Source organism: Mya arenaria, chromosome 5, assembly GCF_026914265.1.
Source record: "Mya arenaria isolate MELC-2E11 chromosome 5, ASM2691426v1".
In the NCBI taxonomy this organism is placed as follows: Eukaryota; Metazoa; Mollusca; class Bivalvia; order Myida; family Myidae; genus Mya; species Mya arenaria.
The window spans coordinates 16,137,013-16,156,278 of NC_069126.1; the positions used below are offsets into that span (position 1 = coordinate 16,137,013).

The 19,266-nt window shown below is 40.4% G+C and overlaps 1 protein-coding gene across 3 annotated transcripts in view; it reads right to left on the bottom strand.

The window, feature by feature from the left end:
- LOC128233395 (uncharacterized) overlaps positions 1-19,266 on the bottom strand; it is a 66,285-nt gene that overhangs the window by 17,607 nt on the left and 29,412 nt on the right. For all 3 annotated transcript variants that reach the window (XM_052947055.1, XM_052947054.1, XM_052947053.1), the window contains 3 exons: positions 19,058-19,160; positions 18,587-18,668; positions 18,092-18,271 (listed from right to left, as the gene is read on the bottom strand). In XM_052947055.1, the coding sequence (XP_052803015.1) occupies positions 18,092-18,271; positions 18,587-18,668; positions 19,058-19,160 (365 nt within the window). The remainder of the gene's footprint in view (positions 1-18,091; positions 18,272-18,586; positions 18,669-19,057; positions 19,161-19,266) is intronic.

Consider the following 19,266-nt stretch of genomic DNA (forward strand, 5'->3'; position numbering starts at 1 on the left):
ACCCAACGAAAGACACACACTGTCATAAGATTACAGAAACTCAACGAAAGACACACACCGTCATAAGATTACAGACACTCAACGAAAGACACACACTGTCATAAGATTACAGACACTCAACGAAAGACTCACACCGTCATAAGATTACAGACACTCAACGAAAGACACACACCGTCATAAGGTTACAGGCACTCAACGAAAGACTCACACCGTCATAAGATTACAGGCACTCAACGAAAGACTCACACCGTCATAAGATTACAGACACTCAACGAAAGACACACACCGTCATAAGGTTACAGACACTCAACGAAAGACACACACCGTCATAAGATTACAGACACTCAACGAAAGACACACACTGTCATAAGATTACAGACACTCAACGAAAGACTCACACCGTCATAAGATTACAGGCACTCAACGAAAGACTCACACCGTCATAAGATTAAAGACACTCAACGAAAGACTCACACCGTCATAAGATTACAGACACTCAACGAAAGACACACACCGTCATAAGGTTACAGACACTCAACGAAAGACACACACCGTCATAAGATTACAGACACTCAACGAAAGACACACACTGTCATAAGATTACAGACACTCAACGAAAGACTCACACCGTCATAAGATTACAGGCACTCAACGAAAGACTCACACCGTCATAAGATTACAGACACTCAACGAAAGACACACACCGTCATAAGATTACAGACACCCAACGAAAGACACACACTGTCATAAGATTACAGGCACTCAACGAAAGACTCACACCGTCATAAGATTACAGACACTCAACGAAAGACACACACCGTCATAAGATTACAGACACCCAACGAAAGGCACACACTGTCATAAGATTACAGACACTCAACGAAAGACACACACCGTCATAAGATTACAGACACCCAACGAAAGGCACACACTGTCATAAGATTACAGACACTCAACGAAAGACACACACTGTCATAAGATTACAGGCACTCAACGAAAGACTCACACCGTCATAAGATTACAGACACTCAACGAAAGACACACACCGTCATAAGATTACAGACACCCAACGAAAGACTCACACCGTCATAAGATTACAGACACTCAACGAAAGACTCACACCGTCATAAGATTACAGACACTCAACGAAAGACACACACTGTCATAAGATTACAGACACTCAACGAAAGACTCACACCGTCATAAGATTACAGACACCCAACGAGAGACACACACTGTCATAAGATTACAGACACTCAACGAAAGACACACACTGTCATAAGATTACAGGCACTCAACGAAAGACTCACACCGTCATAAGATTACAGACACTCAACGAAAGGCACACACTGTCATAAGATTACAGACACTCAACGAAAGACACACACTGTCATAAGATTACAGACACTCAACGAAAGACACACACCGTCATAAGATTACAGACACTCAACGAAAGACTCACACCGTCATAAGATTACAGACACTCAACGAAAGGCACACACTGTCATAAGATTACAGACACTCAACGAAAGACACACACTGTCATAAGATTACAGACACTCAACGAAAGACACACACTGTCATAAGGTTACAGGCACTCAACGAAAGACACACACTGTCATAAGATTACAGGCACTCAACGAAAGACACACACTGTCATAAGATTACAGACACTCAACGAAAGACTCACACTGTCATAAGATTACAGACACTCAACGAAAGACACACACTGTCATAAGATTACAGACACTCAACGAAAGACACACACTGTCATAAGGTTACAGACACTCAACGAAAGACTCACACTGTCATAAGATTACAGGCACTCAACGAAAGACACACACTGTCATAAGATTACAGACACTCAACGAAAGACTCACACTGTCATAAGATTACAGGCACTCAACGAAAGACACACACTGTCATAAGATTACAGGCACTCAACGAAAGACTCACACCGTCATAAGATTACAGACACTCAACGAAAGACACACACTGTCATAAGATTACAGACACTCAACGAAAGACACACACTGTCATAAGATTACAGACACTCAACGAAAGACTCACACCGTCATAAGATTACAGGCACTCAACGAAAGACACACACTGTCATAAGATTACAGACACTCAACGAAAGACACACACCGTCATAAGATTACAGACACTCAACGAAAGACTCACACTGTCATAAGATTACAGGCACTCAACGAAAGACTCACACCGTCATAAGATTACAGACACTCAACGAAAGACACACACGGTCATAAGATTACAGACACTCAACGAAAGACACACACCGTCATAAGATTACAGACACTCAACGAAAGACTCACACTGTCATAAGATTACAGACACTCAACGAAAGACTCACACCGTCATAAGATTACAGGCACTCAACGAAAGACACACACCGTCATAAGATTACAGACACTCAACGAAAGACACACACTGTCATAAGATTACAGACACTCAACGAAAGACACACACCGTCATAAGATTACAGACACTCAACGAGAGACACACACTGTCATAAGATTACAGACACTCAACGAAAGACTCACACCGTCATAAGATTACAGGCACTCAACGAAAGACTCACACCGTCATAAGATTACAGACACTCAACGAAAGACACACACTGTCATAAGATTACAGACACTCAACGAAAGACACACACCGTCATAAGATTACAGACACTCAACGAAAGACACACACCGTCATAAGATTACAGACACTCAACGAAAGACACACACCGTCATAAGGTTACAGAAACTCAACGAAAGACACACACCGTCATAAGATTACAGACACCCAACGAAAGACACACACTGTCATAAGATTACAGAAACTCAACGAAAGACACACACCGTCATAAGATTACAGACACCCAACGAAAGACACACACTGTCATAAGATTACAGAAACTCAACGAAAGACACACACCGTCATAAGATTACAGACACTCAACGAAAGACACACACTGTCATAAGATTACAGACACTCAACGAAAGACTCACACCGTCATAAGATTACAGACACTCAACGAAAGACACACACCGTCATAAGGTTACAGGCACTCAACGAAAGACTCACACCGTCATAAGATTACAGGCACTCAACGAAAGACTCACACCGTCATAAGATTACAGACACTCAACGAAAGACACACACCGTCATAAGGTTACAGACACTCAACGAAAGACACACACCGTCATAAGATTACAGACACTCAACGAAAGACACACACTGTCATAAGATTACAGACACTCAACGAAAGACTCACACCGTCATAAGATTACAGGCACTCAACGAAAGACTCACACCGTCATAAGATTACAGACACTCAACGAAAGACACACACCGTCATAAGATTACAGACACTCAACGAAAGACTCACACCGTCATAAGATTACAGACACTCAACGAAAGACACACACTGTCATAAGATTACAGACACTCAACGAAAGACACACACCGTCATAAGATTACAGACACTCAACGAAAGACACACACCGTCATAAGATTACAGACACTCAACGAAAGACACACACTGTCATAAGATTACAGACACTCAACGAAAGACTCACACCGTCATAAGATTACAGGCACTCAACGAAAGACTCACACCGTCATAAGATTACAGACACTCAACGAAAGACACACACCGTCATAAGATTACAGACACTCAACGAAAGACTCACACCGTCATAAGATTACAGACACTCAACGAAAGACACACACTGTCATAAGATTACAGACACTCAACGAAAGACACACACTGTCATAAGATTACAGACACTCAACGAAAGACACACACTGTCATAAGATTACAGACACTCAACGAAAGACACACACTGTCATAAGATTACAGACACTCAACGAAAGACACACACCGTCATAAGATTACAGACACTCAACGAAAGACACACACCGTCATAAGATTACAGACACTCAACGAAAGACACACACTGTCATAAGATTACAGAAACTCAACGAAAGACACACACCGTCATAAGATTACAGACACTCAACGAAAGACACACACTGTCATAAGATTACAGACACTCAACGAAAGACACACACCGTCATAAGATTACAGAAACTCAACGAAAGACACACACCGTCATAAGATTACAGACACTCAACGAAAGACACACACTGTCATAAGATTACAGGCACTCAACGAAAGACACACACTGTCATAAGATTACAGACACTCAACGAGAGACACACACTGTCATAAGATTACAGACACTCAACGAAAGACACACACCGTCATAAGATTACAGAAATTCAACGAAAGACACACACTGTCATAAGATTACAGGCACTCAACGAAAGACACACACTGTCATAAGATTACAGACACTCAACGAAAGACACACACTGTCATAAGATTACAGACACCCAACGAAAGACACACAATGTCATAAGATTACAGACACTCAACGAAAGATACACACCGTCATAAGATTACAGACACTCAACGAAAGACACACACTGTCATAAGATTACAGGCACCCAACGAAAGACACACACTGTCATAAGATTACAGAAACTCAACGAAAGACACACACTGTCATAAGATTACAGGCACCCAACGAAAGACTCACACTGTCATAAGATTACAGACACTCAACGAAAGACACACACTGTCATAAGATTACAGACACCCAACGAAAGACTCACACTGTCATAAGATTACAGGCACTCAACGAGAGACACACACTGTCATAAGATTACAGACACTCAACGAGAGACACACACTGTCATAAGATTACAGGCACTCAACGAGAGACACACACTGTCATAAGATTACAGGCACTCAACGAAAGACACACACTGTCATAAGATTACAGGCACTCAACGAAAGACACACACCGTCATAAGATTACTGGCACTCAACGAAAGACTCACACTGTCATAAGATTACAGACACTCAACGAAAGACACACACCGTCATAAGATTACAGGCACTCAACGAAAGACACACACCGTCATAAGATTACAGGCACTCAACGAAAGACACGCACTGTCATAAGATTACAGACACTCAACGAAAGACACACACTATCATAAGATTACAGACACTCAACGAAAGACACACACCGTCATAAGATTACAGACACTCAACGAAAGACACACACTGTCATAAGATTACAGACACTCAACGAAAGACTCACACCGTCATAAGATTACAGACACTCAACGAAAGACACACACTATCATAAGATTACAGACACTCAACGAAAGACACACACCGTCATAAGATTACAGACACTCAACGAAAGACACACACCGTCATAAGATTACAGGCACTCAACGAAAGACACACACTGTCATAAGATTACAGACACTCAACGAAAGACACACACTGTCATAAGATTACAGACACTCAACGAGAGACACACACTGTCATAAGATTACAGACACTCAACGAAAGACACACACTGTCATAAGATTACAGACACTCAACGAAAGACACACACTGTCATAAGATTACAGGCACTCAACGAGAGACACACACTGTCATAAGGTTACAGACACTCAACGAAAGACACACACCGTCATAAGATTACAGACACTCAACGAAAGACACACACTGTCATAAGATTACAGACACTCAACGAAAGACACACACTGTCATAAGATTACAGACACTCAACGAGAGACACACACTGTCATAAGATTACAGACACCCAACGAGAGACACACACCGTCATAAGATTACAGGCACTCAACGAAAGACACACACTGTCATAAGATTACAGACACTCAACGAAAGACACACACCGTCATAAGATTACAGGCACTCAACGAAAGACACACACTGTCATAACATTACAGACACCCAACGAAAGACACACACTGTCATAAGATTACAGACACTCAACAAGAGACACACACCGTCATAAGATTACAGGCACTCAACAAGAGACACACACTGTCATAAGATTACAGACACCCAACGAGAGACACACACCGTCAATTACAGGCACTCAACGAAAGACACACACTGTCATAAGATTACAGACACTCAACGAAAGACACACACCGTCATAAGATTACAGGCACTCAACGAAAGACACACACCGTCATAAGATTACAGGCACTCAACGAAAGACACACACTGTCATATGATTACAGAAAATCAACGAAAGACACACACTGTCATAAGATTACAGACACTCAACGAAAGACACACACTGTCATAAGATTACAGACACTCAACGAAAGACACACACTGTCATAAGATTACAGAAACTCAACGAGAGACACACACTGTCATAAGATTACAGAAACTCAACGAGAGACACACACTGTCATAAGATTACAGACACTCAACGAAAGACACACACTGTCATAAGATTACAGACACTCAACGAAAGACACACACTGTCATAAGATTACAGGCACTCAACGAAAGACACACACTGTCATAAGATTACAGACACTCAACGAAAGACACACACCGTCATAAGATTACAGACACACAACGAAAGACACACACCGTCATAAGATTACAGGCACTCAACGAAAGACACACACCGTCATAAGATTACAGAAACTCAACGAAAGACACACACTGTCATAAGATTACAGACACTCAACGAGAGACACACACTGTCATAAGATTACAGACACTCAACGAGAGACACACACTGTCATAAGATTACAGAAACTCAACGAAAGACACACACTGTCATAAGATTACAGACACTCAACGAAAGACACACACTGTCATAAGATTACAGACACTCAACGAAAGACACACACTGTCATAAGATTACAGACACTCAACGAAAGGCACACACCGTCATAAGATTACAGACACTCAACGAAAGACACACACCGTCATAAGATTACAGAAACTCAACGAAAGACACACACCGTCATAAGATTACAGGCACTCAACGAAAGACACACACCGTCATAAGATTACAGGCACTCAACGAAAGACACACACCGTCATAAGATTACAGACACTCAACGAAAGACACACACCGTCATAAGATTACAGACACTCAACGAAAGACACACACCGTCATAAGATTACAGACACTCAACGAAAGACACACACCGTCATAAGATTACAGACACTAAACGAAAGACACACACCGTCATAAGATTACAGACACTCAACGAAAGACACACACCGTCATAAGATTACAGACACTCAACGAAAGACACACACTGTCATAAGATTACAGACACTCAACGAAAGACACACACCGTCATAAGATTACAGACACTCAACGAAAGACACACACTGTCATAAGATTACAGACACTCAACGAAAGACACACACCGTCATAAGATTACAGACACTCAACGAAAGACACACACCGTCATAAGATTACAGACACTAAACGAAAGACACACACTGTCATAAGATTACAGGCACTAAACGAAAGACACACACTGTCATAAGATTACAGGCACTCAACGAAAGACACAGACTGTCATAAGATTACAGGCACTCAACGAAAGACACACACTGTCATAAGATTACAGAAACTCAACGAAAGACACACACTGTCATAAGATTACAGAAACTCAACGAAAGACACACACTGTCATAAGATTACAGAAACTCATCGAAAGACACACACCGTCATAAGATTACAGACACTCAACGAAAGACACACACTGTCATAAGATTACAGAAACTCAACGAAAGACACACACCGTCATAAGATTACAGACACTAAAAAGAGAGACACACACCGTCATAAGATTACAGACATTCAACGAGAGACACACAGTGTCATAAGATTACAGACATTCAACGAGAGACACACACTGTCATAAGATTACAGACACTCAACGAAAGACACACACTGTCATAAGATTACAGACACTCAACGAGAGACACACACTGTCATAAGATTACAGGCACTCAACGAGAGACACACACTGTCATAAGATTACAGACACTCAACGAGAGACACACACTGTCATAAGATTACAGACACTCAACGAGAGACACACACTGTCATAAGATTACAGACACTCAACGAGAGACACACACTGTCATAAGATTACAGACACTCAACGAGAGACACACACTGTCATAAGATTACAGACACTCAACGAAAGACACACACTGTCATAAGATTACAGACATTCAACGAAAGACACACACTGTCATAAGATTACAGACACTCAACGAAAGACACACACTGTCATAAGATTACAGACACTCAACGAAAGACACACACTGTCATAAGATTACAGACACTCAACGAAAGACACACACTGTCATAAGATTACAGACACTCAACGAAAGACTCACACCGTCATAAGATTACAGACACTCAACGAAAGACACACACCGTCATAAGATTACAGACACTCAACGAAAGACACACACTGTCATAAGATTACAGACACTCAACGAAAGACACACACTGTCATAAGATTACAGACACTCAACGAAAGACACACACTGTCATCAGATTACAGACACTCAACGAAAGACACACACTGTCATAAGATTACAGACACTCAACGAAAGACACACACTGTCATAAGATTACAGACACTCAACGAAAGACACACACTGTCATAAGATTACAGACACTCAACGAAAGACACACACTGTCATACGATTACAGACACTCAACGAAAGACACACACTGTCATAAGATTACAGGCACTCAACGAAAGACACACACTGTCATAAGATTACAGACACTCAACGAAAGACACACACTGTCATAAGATTACAGACACTCAACGAAAGACTCACACCGTCATAAGATTACAGACACTCAACGAAAGACTCACACTGTCATAAGATTACAGACACTCAACGAAAGACACACACTGTCATAAGATTACAGGCACTCAACGAAAGACTCACACCGTCATAAGATTACAGACACTCAACGAAAGACTCACACTGTCATAAGATTACAGACACCCAACGAAAGACACACACTGTCATAAGATTACAGACACTCAACGAAAGACTCACACCGTCATAAGGTTACAGACACTCAACGAAAGACACACACCGTCATAAGATTACAGGCACTCAACGAAAGACACACACTGTCATAAGATTACAGACACCCAACGAAAGACACACACTGCCATAAGATTACAGACACTCAACGAAAGACTCACACCGTCATAAGGTTACAGACACTCAACGAAAGACTCACACCGTCATAAGATTACAGACACTCAACGAAAGACACACACTGTCATAAGATTACAGGCACTCAACGAAAGACTCACACTGTCATAAGGTTACAGACACTCAACGAAAGACTCACACCGTCATAAGATTACAGACACTCAACGAAAGACACACACTGTCATAAGATTACAGACACTCAACGAAAGACACACACTGTCATAAGATTACAGACACTCAACGAAAGACACACACTGTCATAAGATTACAGACACTCAACGAGAGACACACACTGTCATAAGATTACAGACACTCAACGAAAGACACACACTGTCATAAGATTACAGACACTCAACGAAAGACACACACCGTCATAAGATTACAGACACTCAACGAAAGACACACACCGTCATAAGATTACAGACACTCAACGAAAGACACACACTGTCATAAGATTACAGACACTCAACGAAAGACACACACCGTCATAAGATTACAGACACTCAACGAAAGACACACACCGTCATAAGATTACAGACACCCAACGAAAGACACACACCGTCATAAGATTACAGACACTCAACGAAAGACTCACACCGTCATAAGATTACAGACACTCAACGAAAGACACACACCGTCATAAGATTACAGACACTCAACGAAAGACTCACACTGTCATAAGGTTACAGACACTCAACGAAAGACTCACACCGTCATAAGATTACAGACACTCAACGAAAGACACACACTGTCATAAGATTACAGACACTCAACGAAAGACACACACTGTCATAAGATTACAGACACTCAACGAAAGACTCACACCGTCATAAGATTACAGACACTCAACGAAAGACTCACACCGTCATAAGATTACAGACACTCAACGAAAGACACACACTGTCATAAGATTACAGACACTCAACGAAAGACACACACCGTCTTAAAGACACTCAACGAGAGACACACACTGTCATAAGATTACAGGCACTCAACGAAAGACTCACACCGTCATAAGATTACAGGCACTCAACGAAAGACACACACTGTCATAAGATTACAGACACTCAACGAAAGACTCACACTGTCATAAGGTTACAGACACTCAACGAAAGACACACACTGTCATAAGATTACAGACACTCAACGAAAGACTCACACCGTCATAAGATTACAGACACTCAACGAAAGACTCACACCGTCATAAGATTACAGACACTCAACGAAAGACACACACTGTCATAAGATTACAGAAACTCAACGAAAGACACACACTGTCATAAGATTACAGACACTCAACGAGAGACACACACTGTCATAAGATTACAGGCACCCAACGAAAGACACACACTGTCATAAGATTACAGGCACTCAACGAAAGACACACACCGTCATAAGATTACAGGCACCCAACGAAAGACACACACTGTCATAAGATTACAGGCACTCAACGAAAGACACACACCGTCATAAGATTACAGACATTCAACGAAAGACAAACACAGTCATAAGATTACAGGCACTCAACGAAAGACAAACACAGTCATAAGATTACAGACACTCAACGAAAGACAAACACAGTCATAAGATTACAGACACTCAACGAAAGACACACACCGTCATAAGATTACAGACACTCAACGAAAGACACACACTGTCATAAGATTACAGGCACTCAACGAAAGACACACACTGTCATAAGATTACAGACATTCAACGAAAGACTCACACTGTCATAAGATTACAGACACTCAACGAAAGACACACACTGTCATAAGATTACAGGCACTCAACGAGAGACACACACTGTCATAAGATTACAGACACTCAACGAAAGACACACACTGTCATAAGATTACAGACACTCAACGAAAGACACACACTGTCATAAGATTACAGACACTCAACGAAAGACACACACTGTCATAAGATTACAGACATTCAACGAAAGACACACACTGTCATAAGATTACAGGCACTCAACGAAAGACACACACTGTCATAAGATTACAGACACCCAACGAAAGACACACACTGTCATAAGATTACAGGCACTCAACGAAAGACACACACTGTCATAAGATTACAGACACTCAACGAAAGACACACACTGTCATAAGATTACAGACACCCAACGAAAGACACACACTGTCATAAGATTACAGACACCCAACGAAAGACACACACTGTCATAAGATTACAGACACCCAACGAAAGACACACACTGTCATAAGATTACAGACACTCAACGAAAGACACACACTGTCATAAGATTACAGACACTCAACGAAAGACACACACTGTCATAAGGTTACAGACACTCAACGAAAGACTCACACTGTCATAAGATTACAGACACTCAACGAGAGACACACACTGTCATAAGATTACAGACACTCAACGAAAGACACACACTGTCATAAGAATACAGGCACTCAACGAAAGACACACACTGTCATAAGATTACAGAAACTCAACGAAAGACACACACTGTCATAAGAATACAGGCACTCAACGAAAGACACACACTGTCATAAGATTACAGAAACTCAACGAAAGACACACACTGTCATAAGATTACAGAAACTCAACGAAAGACACACACTGTCATAAGGTTACAGAAACTCAACGAAAGACACACACTATCATAAGATTACAGACACTCAACGAAAGACACACACTGTCATAAGGTTACAGAAACTCAACGAAAGACACACACTATCATAAGATTACAGACACTCAACGAAAGACACACACCGTCATAAGATTACAGACACTCAACGAAAGACACACACTGTCATAAGATTACAGACACTCAACGAAAGACACACACCGTCATAAGATTACAGACACTCAACGAAAGACTCACACCGTCATAAGATTACAGACACTCAACGAAAGACACACACCGTCATAAGATTACAGACACTCAACGAAAGACACACACTGTCATAAGATTACAGACACTCAACGAAAGACACACACTGTCATAAGATTACAGACACTCAACGAGAGACACACACTGTCATAAGATTACAGACACCCAACGAAAGACACACACTGTCATAAGATTACAGACACTCAACGAGAGACACACACTGTCATAAGATTACAGACACTCAACGAAAGACACACACTGTCATAAGATTACAGACACTCAACGAAAGACACACACCGTCATAAGATTACAGACACTCAACGAAAGACACACACTGTCATAAGATTACAGACACTCAACGAGAGACACACATTGTCATAAGGTTACAGACACTCAACGAAAGACACACACTGTCATAAGATTACAGACACTCAACGAAAGACACACACTGTCATAAGATTACAGACACTCAACGAAAGACACACACTGTCATAAGATTACAGACACTCAACGAAAGACACACACCGTCATAAGATTACAGACACTCAACGAAAGACACACACTGTCATAAGATTACAGACACTCAACGAAAGACACACACTGTCATAAGATTACAGACACTCAACGAAAGACACACACTGTCATAAGATTACAGACACTCAACGAAAGACTCACACCGTCATAAGATTGCAGACACTCAACGAAAGACTCACACCGTCATAAGATTACAGGCACTCAACGAAAGACACACACTGTCATAAGATTACAGACACTCAACGAAAGACACACACCGTCATAAGATTACAGACACTCAACGAAAGACACACACTGTCATAAGATTACAGACACTCAACGAAAGACACACACTGTCATAAGATTACAGACACTCAACGAGAGACACACACTGTCATAAGATTACAGACACTCAACGAAAGACACACACTGTCATAAGATTACAGGCACTCAACGAAAGACACACACCGTCATAAGATTACAGGCACTCAACGAGAGACACACACTGTCATAAGATTACAGACACTCAACGAAAGACACACACCGTCATAAGATTACAGACACTCAACGAAAGACTCACACCGTCATAAGATTACAGACACTCAACGAAAGACACACACTGTCATAAGATTACAGACACTCAACGAGAGACACACACTGTCATAAGATTACAGACACTCAACGAAAGACACACACTGTCATAAGATTACAGACACTCAACGAAAGACTCACACCGTCATAAGATTACAGACACTCAACGAAAGACACACACTGTCATAAGATTACAGACACTCAACGAAAGACTCACACCGTCATAAGATTACAGACACTCAACGAAAGACACACACTGTCATAAGATTACAGACACTCAACGAAAGACTCACACCGTCATAAGATTACAGACACTCAACGAAAGACACACACTGTCATAAGATTACAGACACTCAACGAAAGACACACACTGTCATAAGATTACAGGCACTCAACGAGAGACACACACTGTCATAAGATTACAGACACTCAACGAAAGACACACACCGTCATAAGATTACAGACACTCAACGAAAGACTCACACCGTCATAAGATTACAGACACTCAACGAAAGACACACACTGTCATAAGATTACAGACACTCAACGAGAGACACACACTGTCATAAGATTACAGACACTCAACGAAAGACACACACTGTCATAAGATTACAGACACTCAACGAAAGACTCACACCGTCATAAGATTACAGACACTCAACGAAAGACACACACTGTCATAAGATTACAGACACTCAACGAAAGACTCACACCGTCATAAGATTACAGACACTCAACGAAAGACACACACTGTCATAAGATTACAGACACTCAACGAAAGACTCACACCGTCATAAGATTACAGACACTCAACGAAAGACACACACTGTCATAAGATTACAGACACTCAACGAAAGACACACACTGTCATAAGATTACAGACACTCAACGAAAGACACACACTGTCATAAGATTACAGACACTCAACAAGAGACACACACTGTCATAAGGTTACAGGCACTCAACGAAAGACACACACTGTCATAAGATTACAGACACTCAACGAAAGACACACACTGTCATAAGATTACAGACACTCAACAAGAGACACACACCGTCATAAGGTTACAGGCACTCAACGAAAGACACACACTGTCATAAGATTACAGAAACTCAACGAAAGACACACACCGTCATAAGATTACAGATACTCAACGAAAGACTCACACCGTCATAAGATTACAGACACTCAACGAAAGACACACACTGTCATAAGGTTACAGGCACTCAACGAAAGACACACACTGTCATAAGATTACAGAAACTCAACGAAAGACTCACACTGTCATATGATTACAGACGCCCAAAGAGAGACACACACTGTCATAAGATTACAAGCACTCAACCAAGGACACACACTGTCATCAGATTACAGGCACTCAACGAGAGACACACACTGTCATAAGATTACAGACACTCAACGAGAGACACACACTGTCATAAGATTACCGTCACTCAACGAGAGACACACACTGTCATAAAATTACTGACACTCATCGAGAGACACACAGTGTCATAAGATTACAGACACTCATCGAGAGACACACACTGTCATAAAATTACAGACACCCAACGAGAGACACACACTGTCATCAGATTACAGACACTCGACAAGAGACACACACTGTCATCAGTTTACAGTAGGGATGGCAACGAGTAGTAAAATTAATACTCGAGTACTCGGACGATCGTTCGATCGAGTACTCGGGTACTCGGAAAAATTGAATATGTGTTCGCAAAGACAAGATTGTCTATACATGTATCGTTAATGACGTATATTTTCCTTTGTCGTATTATTGGTCATTTTCACCTTTAAAGTAAACTTTCATTACGTATTTTAACAAAAAATGATATAAAAAGAAAACATATGTTGTTTCAGGCTTTTAATTGGTCTTATTCGTTTTATTTTATACAAGTATGCACTGCAGAAATGAACAACAATCAGAATTACAATGAACGAAAATTAATAGCATACATAAAATAGTGAACGAAATTCAATGCGAAGTTCAGTTGTTCAGTTGTTTACTCTACAATTCTTTTTTTTTAAATGATAGATTTTCATACTGTGTAAATGTTGTTTACCTCATTAATATTCATAATTCTTGATTTAAAATATCAACCAATCAATTGTGATAATCATTGCAAAAATAGTTAAAATACGCCCATTAAGAAATCAATTCTCGAAACTGTCGATACTCTTTCGCTCGTAAGCGTCCATTGTTTGGTGAATGATCTCTTATTGGTATACAATAGAATTGTGTAGGTGAAAGTACCGCTATCAAAACTTCGCTAATTGACATCAGTGCTAATTTGAAATAGGGGTCCGTTGTTGACAGTTTGCAACTATCACAACAACTGTCAACTAATTGATTGAGGTCAATTGTGTACACAGCGGGGATTAGAGGGACCGTAAATTGTCCTCTTGGCAACTAACCAGATCTGATATTTTGTCTGTAAATCATAACATAACATAATATTTATTAAATGACATATCATCTATAGCCAAAATGCAAAACATATGAAATAAATCATATGAAACAAATCATCATGAAGAGCAAAGACATAGTCAATAGAGAAGTATACTATATATCATATCAATTCTCAACATAATTAGGTTCTCGATCTCGATAGGTAAATCATGTATATGGTGATTTTTATAGATTTTTTTTTATTTTTTTCCGAGTACTCGAGTAGTGATTTGGTACTCGAGTACTCGGACGTTCGATCGAGTACTCGAGCACTCGGGTACTCGTTGCCATCCCTAGTTTACAGACACTCAACGAGAGACACACACTGTGATAAGATTACAGACACTCAACGAGAGACACACACGGTCATAAGATTACAGAAACTCAACGAGAGACACACACTGTCATAAGAATACAGACACTCAACGAGAGACACACACAGTGTCATAAGATTACAGACACTCAACAAGAGACACACACTGTGATATGATTACAGAAACTCAACGAGAGACACACAGTGAAATAAGATTACAGACACCCAACGAGAGATACACACCGTCATAAGAATACAGACACTCAACGAGAGACACACACTGTCATAAGATTACAGACACTCAACGAGAGACACACACCGTCATAAGAATACAGACACTCAACGAGAGACACACACTGTGATAAGATTACAGACACTCAACGAGAGACACACACGGTCATAAGATTACAGAAACTCAACGAGAGACCTACACGGTCATAAGATTACAGACACCCAACGAGAGACACACAGTGTCATAAGATTACAGGCACTCAACGAGAGACACACACTGTCATAAGTTTACAGACACTCAACGAGAGACACACACTGTCATAAGATTACAGGCACTCAACGAAAGACACACACTGTCATAAGAATACAGACACTCAACGAGAGACACACACAGTGTCATAAGATTACAGACACTCAACGAGAGACACACACTGTGATATGATTACAGAAACTCAACGAGAGACACACAGTGAAATAAGATTACAGACACCCAACGAGAGATACACACCGTCATAAGAATACAGACACTCAACGAGAGACACACACTGTCATAAGATTACAGACACTCAACGAGAGACACACACCGTCATAAGAATACAGACACTCAACGAGAGACACACACTGTCATAAGATTACAGACACCCAACGAGAGACACACACTGTCATAAGATTACAGACACTCAACGAGAGACACACACTGTCATAAGATTACAGTCACTCAACGAGAGACACACAGTGAAATAAAATTACTGACATTCATCGAGAGACACACAGTTTCATAAGATTACATACATTCATCGAGAGACACACACTGTCATAAGATTACAGACACTCAACGAGAGATACACACTGTCAGAAGATTACAGACACTCAACGAGAGATACACACTGTCATAAGATTACAGACACTCAACGAGAGACACACACTGTCATAAGATTACAGACACTCAACGAGAGATACACACTATCATAAGATTACAGACACTCAACGAGAGACACACACTGTCATAAGATTACAGACATTCAACGAGAGACACACACTGTCATCAGATTACAGAAACTCAACGAGAGACACACGCTGTCATCAGATTAAAGACACTCAACGAAAGACACACACTGTCATAAGATTACAGACACTCAACGAGAGACACACACTGTCATAAGATTACAGACATTCAACGAGAGACACACACTGTCACAAGATTACAGACACCCAACGAGATACACACACTGTCATAAAATTACAGACACCCAACGAGAAAAACACACTGCCATAAGATTACAGGCACTCAACGAGAAAAACACACTGCCATAAGATTACAGGAACTCAACGAGAGACACACTGTCATCATATTACAGACACTCATCGAGATACACACACTGTTATCAGATTACAGTCACTAAACGAGAAAAACACACTGCCATAAGATTACAGGAACTCAACGAGAGACACACTGTCATCATATTACAGACACTCATCGAGATACACACACTGTTATCAGATTACAGTCACTCAACGGAGACACACACTGTCATAAGATTACAGATACTCAACGAGAAACACACAGTGTCATGAGATTACAGACACTCAACGAGAGACACCATACAAGTACTAAAATATCGTTTTAAAATAATGCCGGGACAAACTGGGTCAGTGAAACAAATGATACCCCTATAAGAAACTGATAACATGTAAATGGCTCCTCAATGTAGGTTTCACACCGGAGATCGGCATTGAACAGCAACAAAAAAATAAGAAACATAGTTTTATAGAGTATTTTAAATCGAAAAATAAGTAAAATATTTCCTCGCCTTCAGCAACAAAGCCTTGCCTTTGTGCAGTCCAGACAATAATAGATATATATTACCGCTTTCATTCAACGATTGCTAATATATTAGATCATCAAAGAGAACCAAGTTGTTATTCAAATATTTTAATAATACTCGTACTTGCAAAGAAACTCCTACTGCAGAAGTCAAAACAAGAAGATTGTCCCCTCGGCTTTGGACAGCAATGTTGTCTACTGTGAAATTGTGCGGGAAATCGTTCACAAATGTACCATTACTATAAATTTTTGCTGTTTCCGTCGTCGTATTCAATAATACCACCACAGTGTCACTTCCTCCAACCTATAAACATACATTTGATTCACAAAGATATATTGGTATACGCATCTATATCGCGGTTTCAGTTCGCATAGTTTAAAAGGTGTGTGATGTATCCGACCGGCCGGTAAGCTCGGTTGGTAGAGCACCGGACGGTCTAGCAGTGATACCCCGGGGCCGATCTCCGGGCTAATTGCAGTTTGCTCATTTTCTAACAAAAGGTCAAATTAGGGCAGACAAAGGTAGCAACACTATCTATTTGTGCTTAATAGTTACATTTCATATTCACAAGAATGGTTTAACATTTTAAAAGGTTATTAAACAAAGACAAATATGCACCTTCATTGCGACACCAGTAAATATTGTAGCATCAGTGTTCCCTGCACGCGCATACTCAGTGCGGGCCTGTATTTCACACGATCTAGTAAGAAAAATAAATATATGCAGGTATATACAGTAATTCATGTGCAGGCATTGTCTTAGTTATATCATAAACAACTAAAAAAGCCTGTTGGGCATTATACGGCAAATTGGTTTTAACAGTAGCTACTGTAGAATGTTATTGATACCCATTACACCTCCTACAAGTTAGGTTTGACAAAACATCATGTATATTACAACATCATGCATCATGTATATTACAACATCATGTCACAACACTTGGCAATATTAATTTTATGACCATTGTAGCTGCTTAAGGTACCTGCTACCATTTAACACACAAGCTTCTTAAATAACAATGTATATATTTTAGTTATAAGGACTGTATATCAAAACAGTATCTAAGGCATGTTCACTTAAATGACTTACTTGTCTCCAGACTCTGTTTTAAGAAGTGTAAAATCTCCAAGACCATTGAATGTATATTCAGCCCCGTCGATGGTTTTAATGTGTGGGTCACCCCATGATGGCGCTGTCAAATAAGAAATGTTAGTTGGTGAAAAATAACGAAACTTTTTCTAAACGTATATATCGTGAATTTTTTAAATGTAGACGCCTATAAAAGATTTAAGCAATTA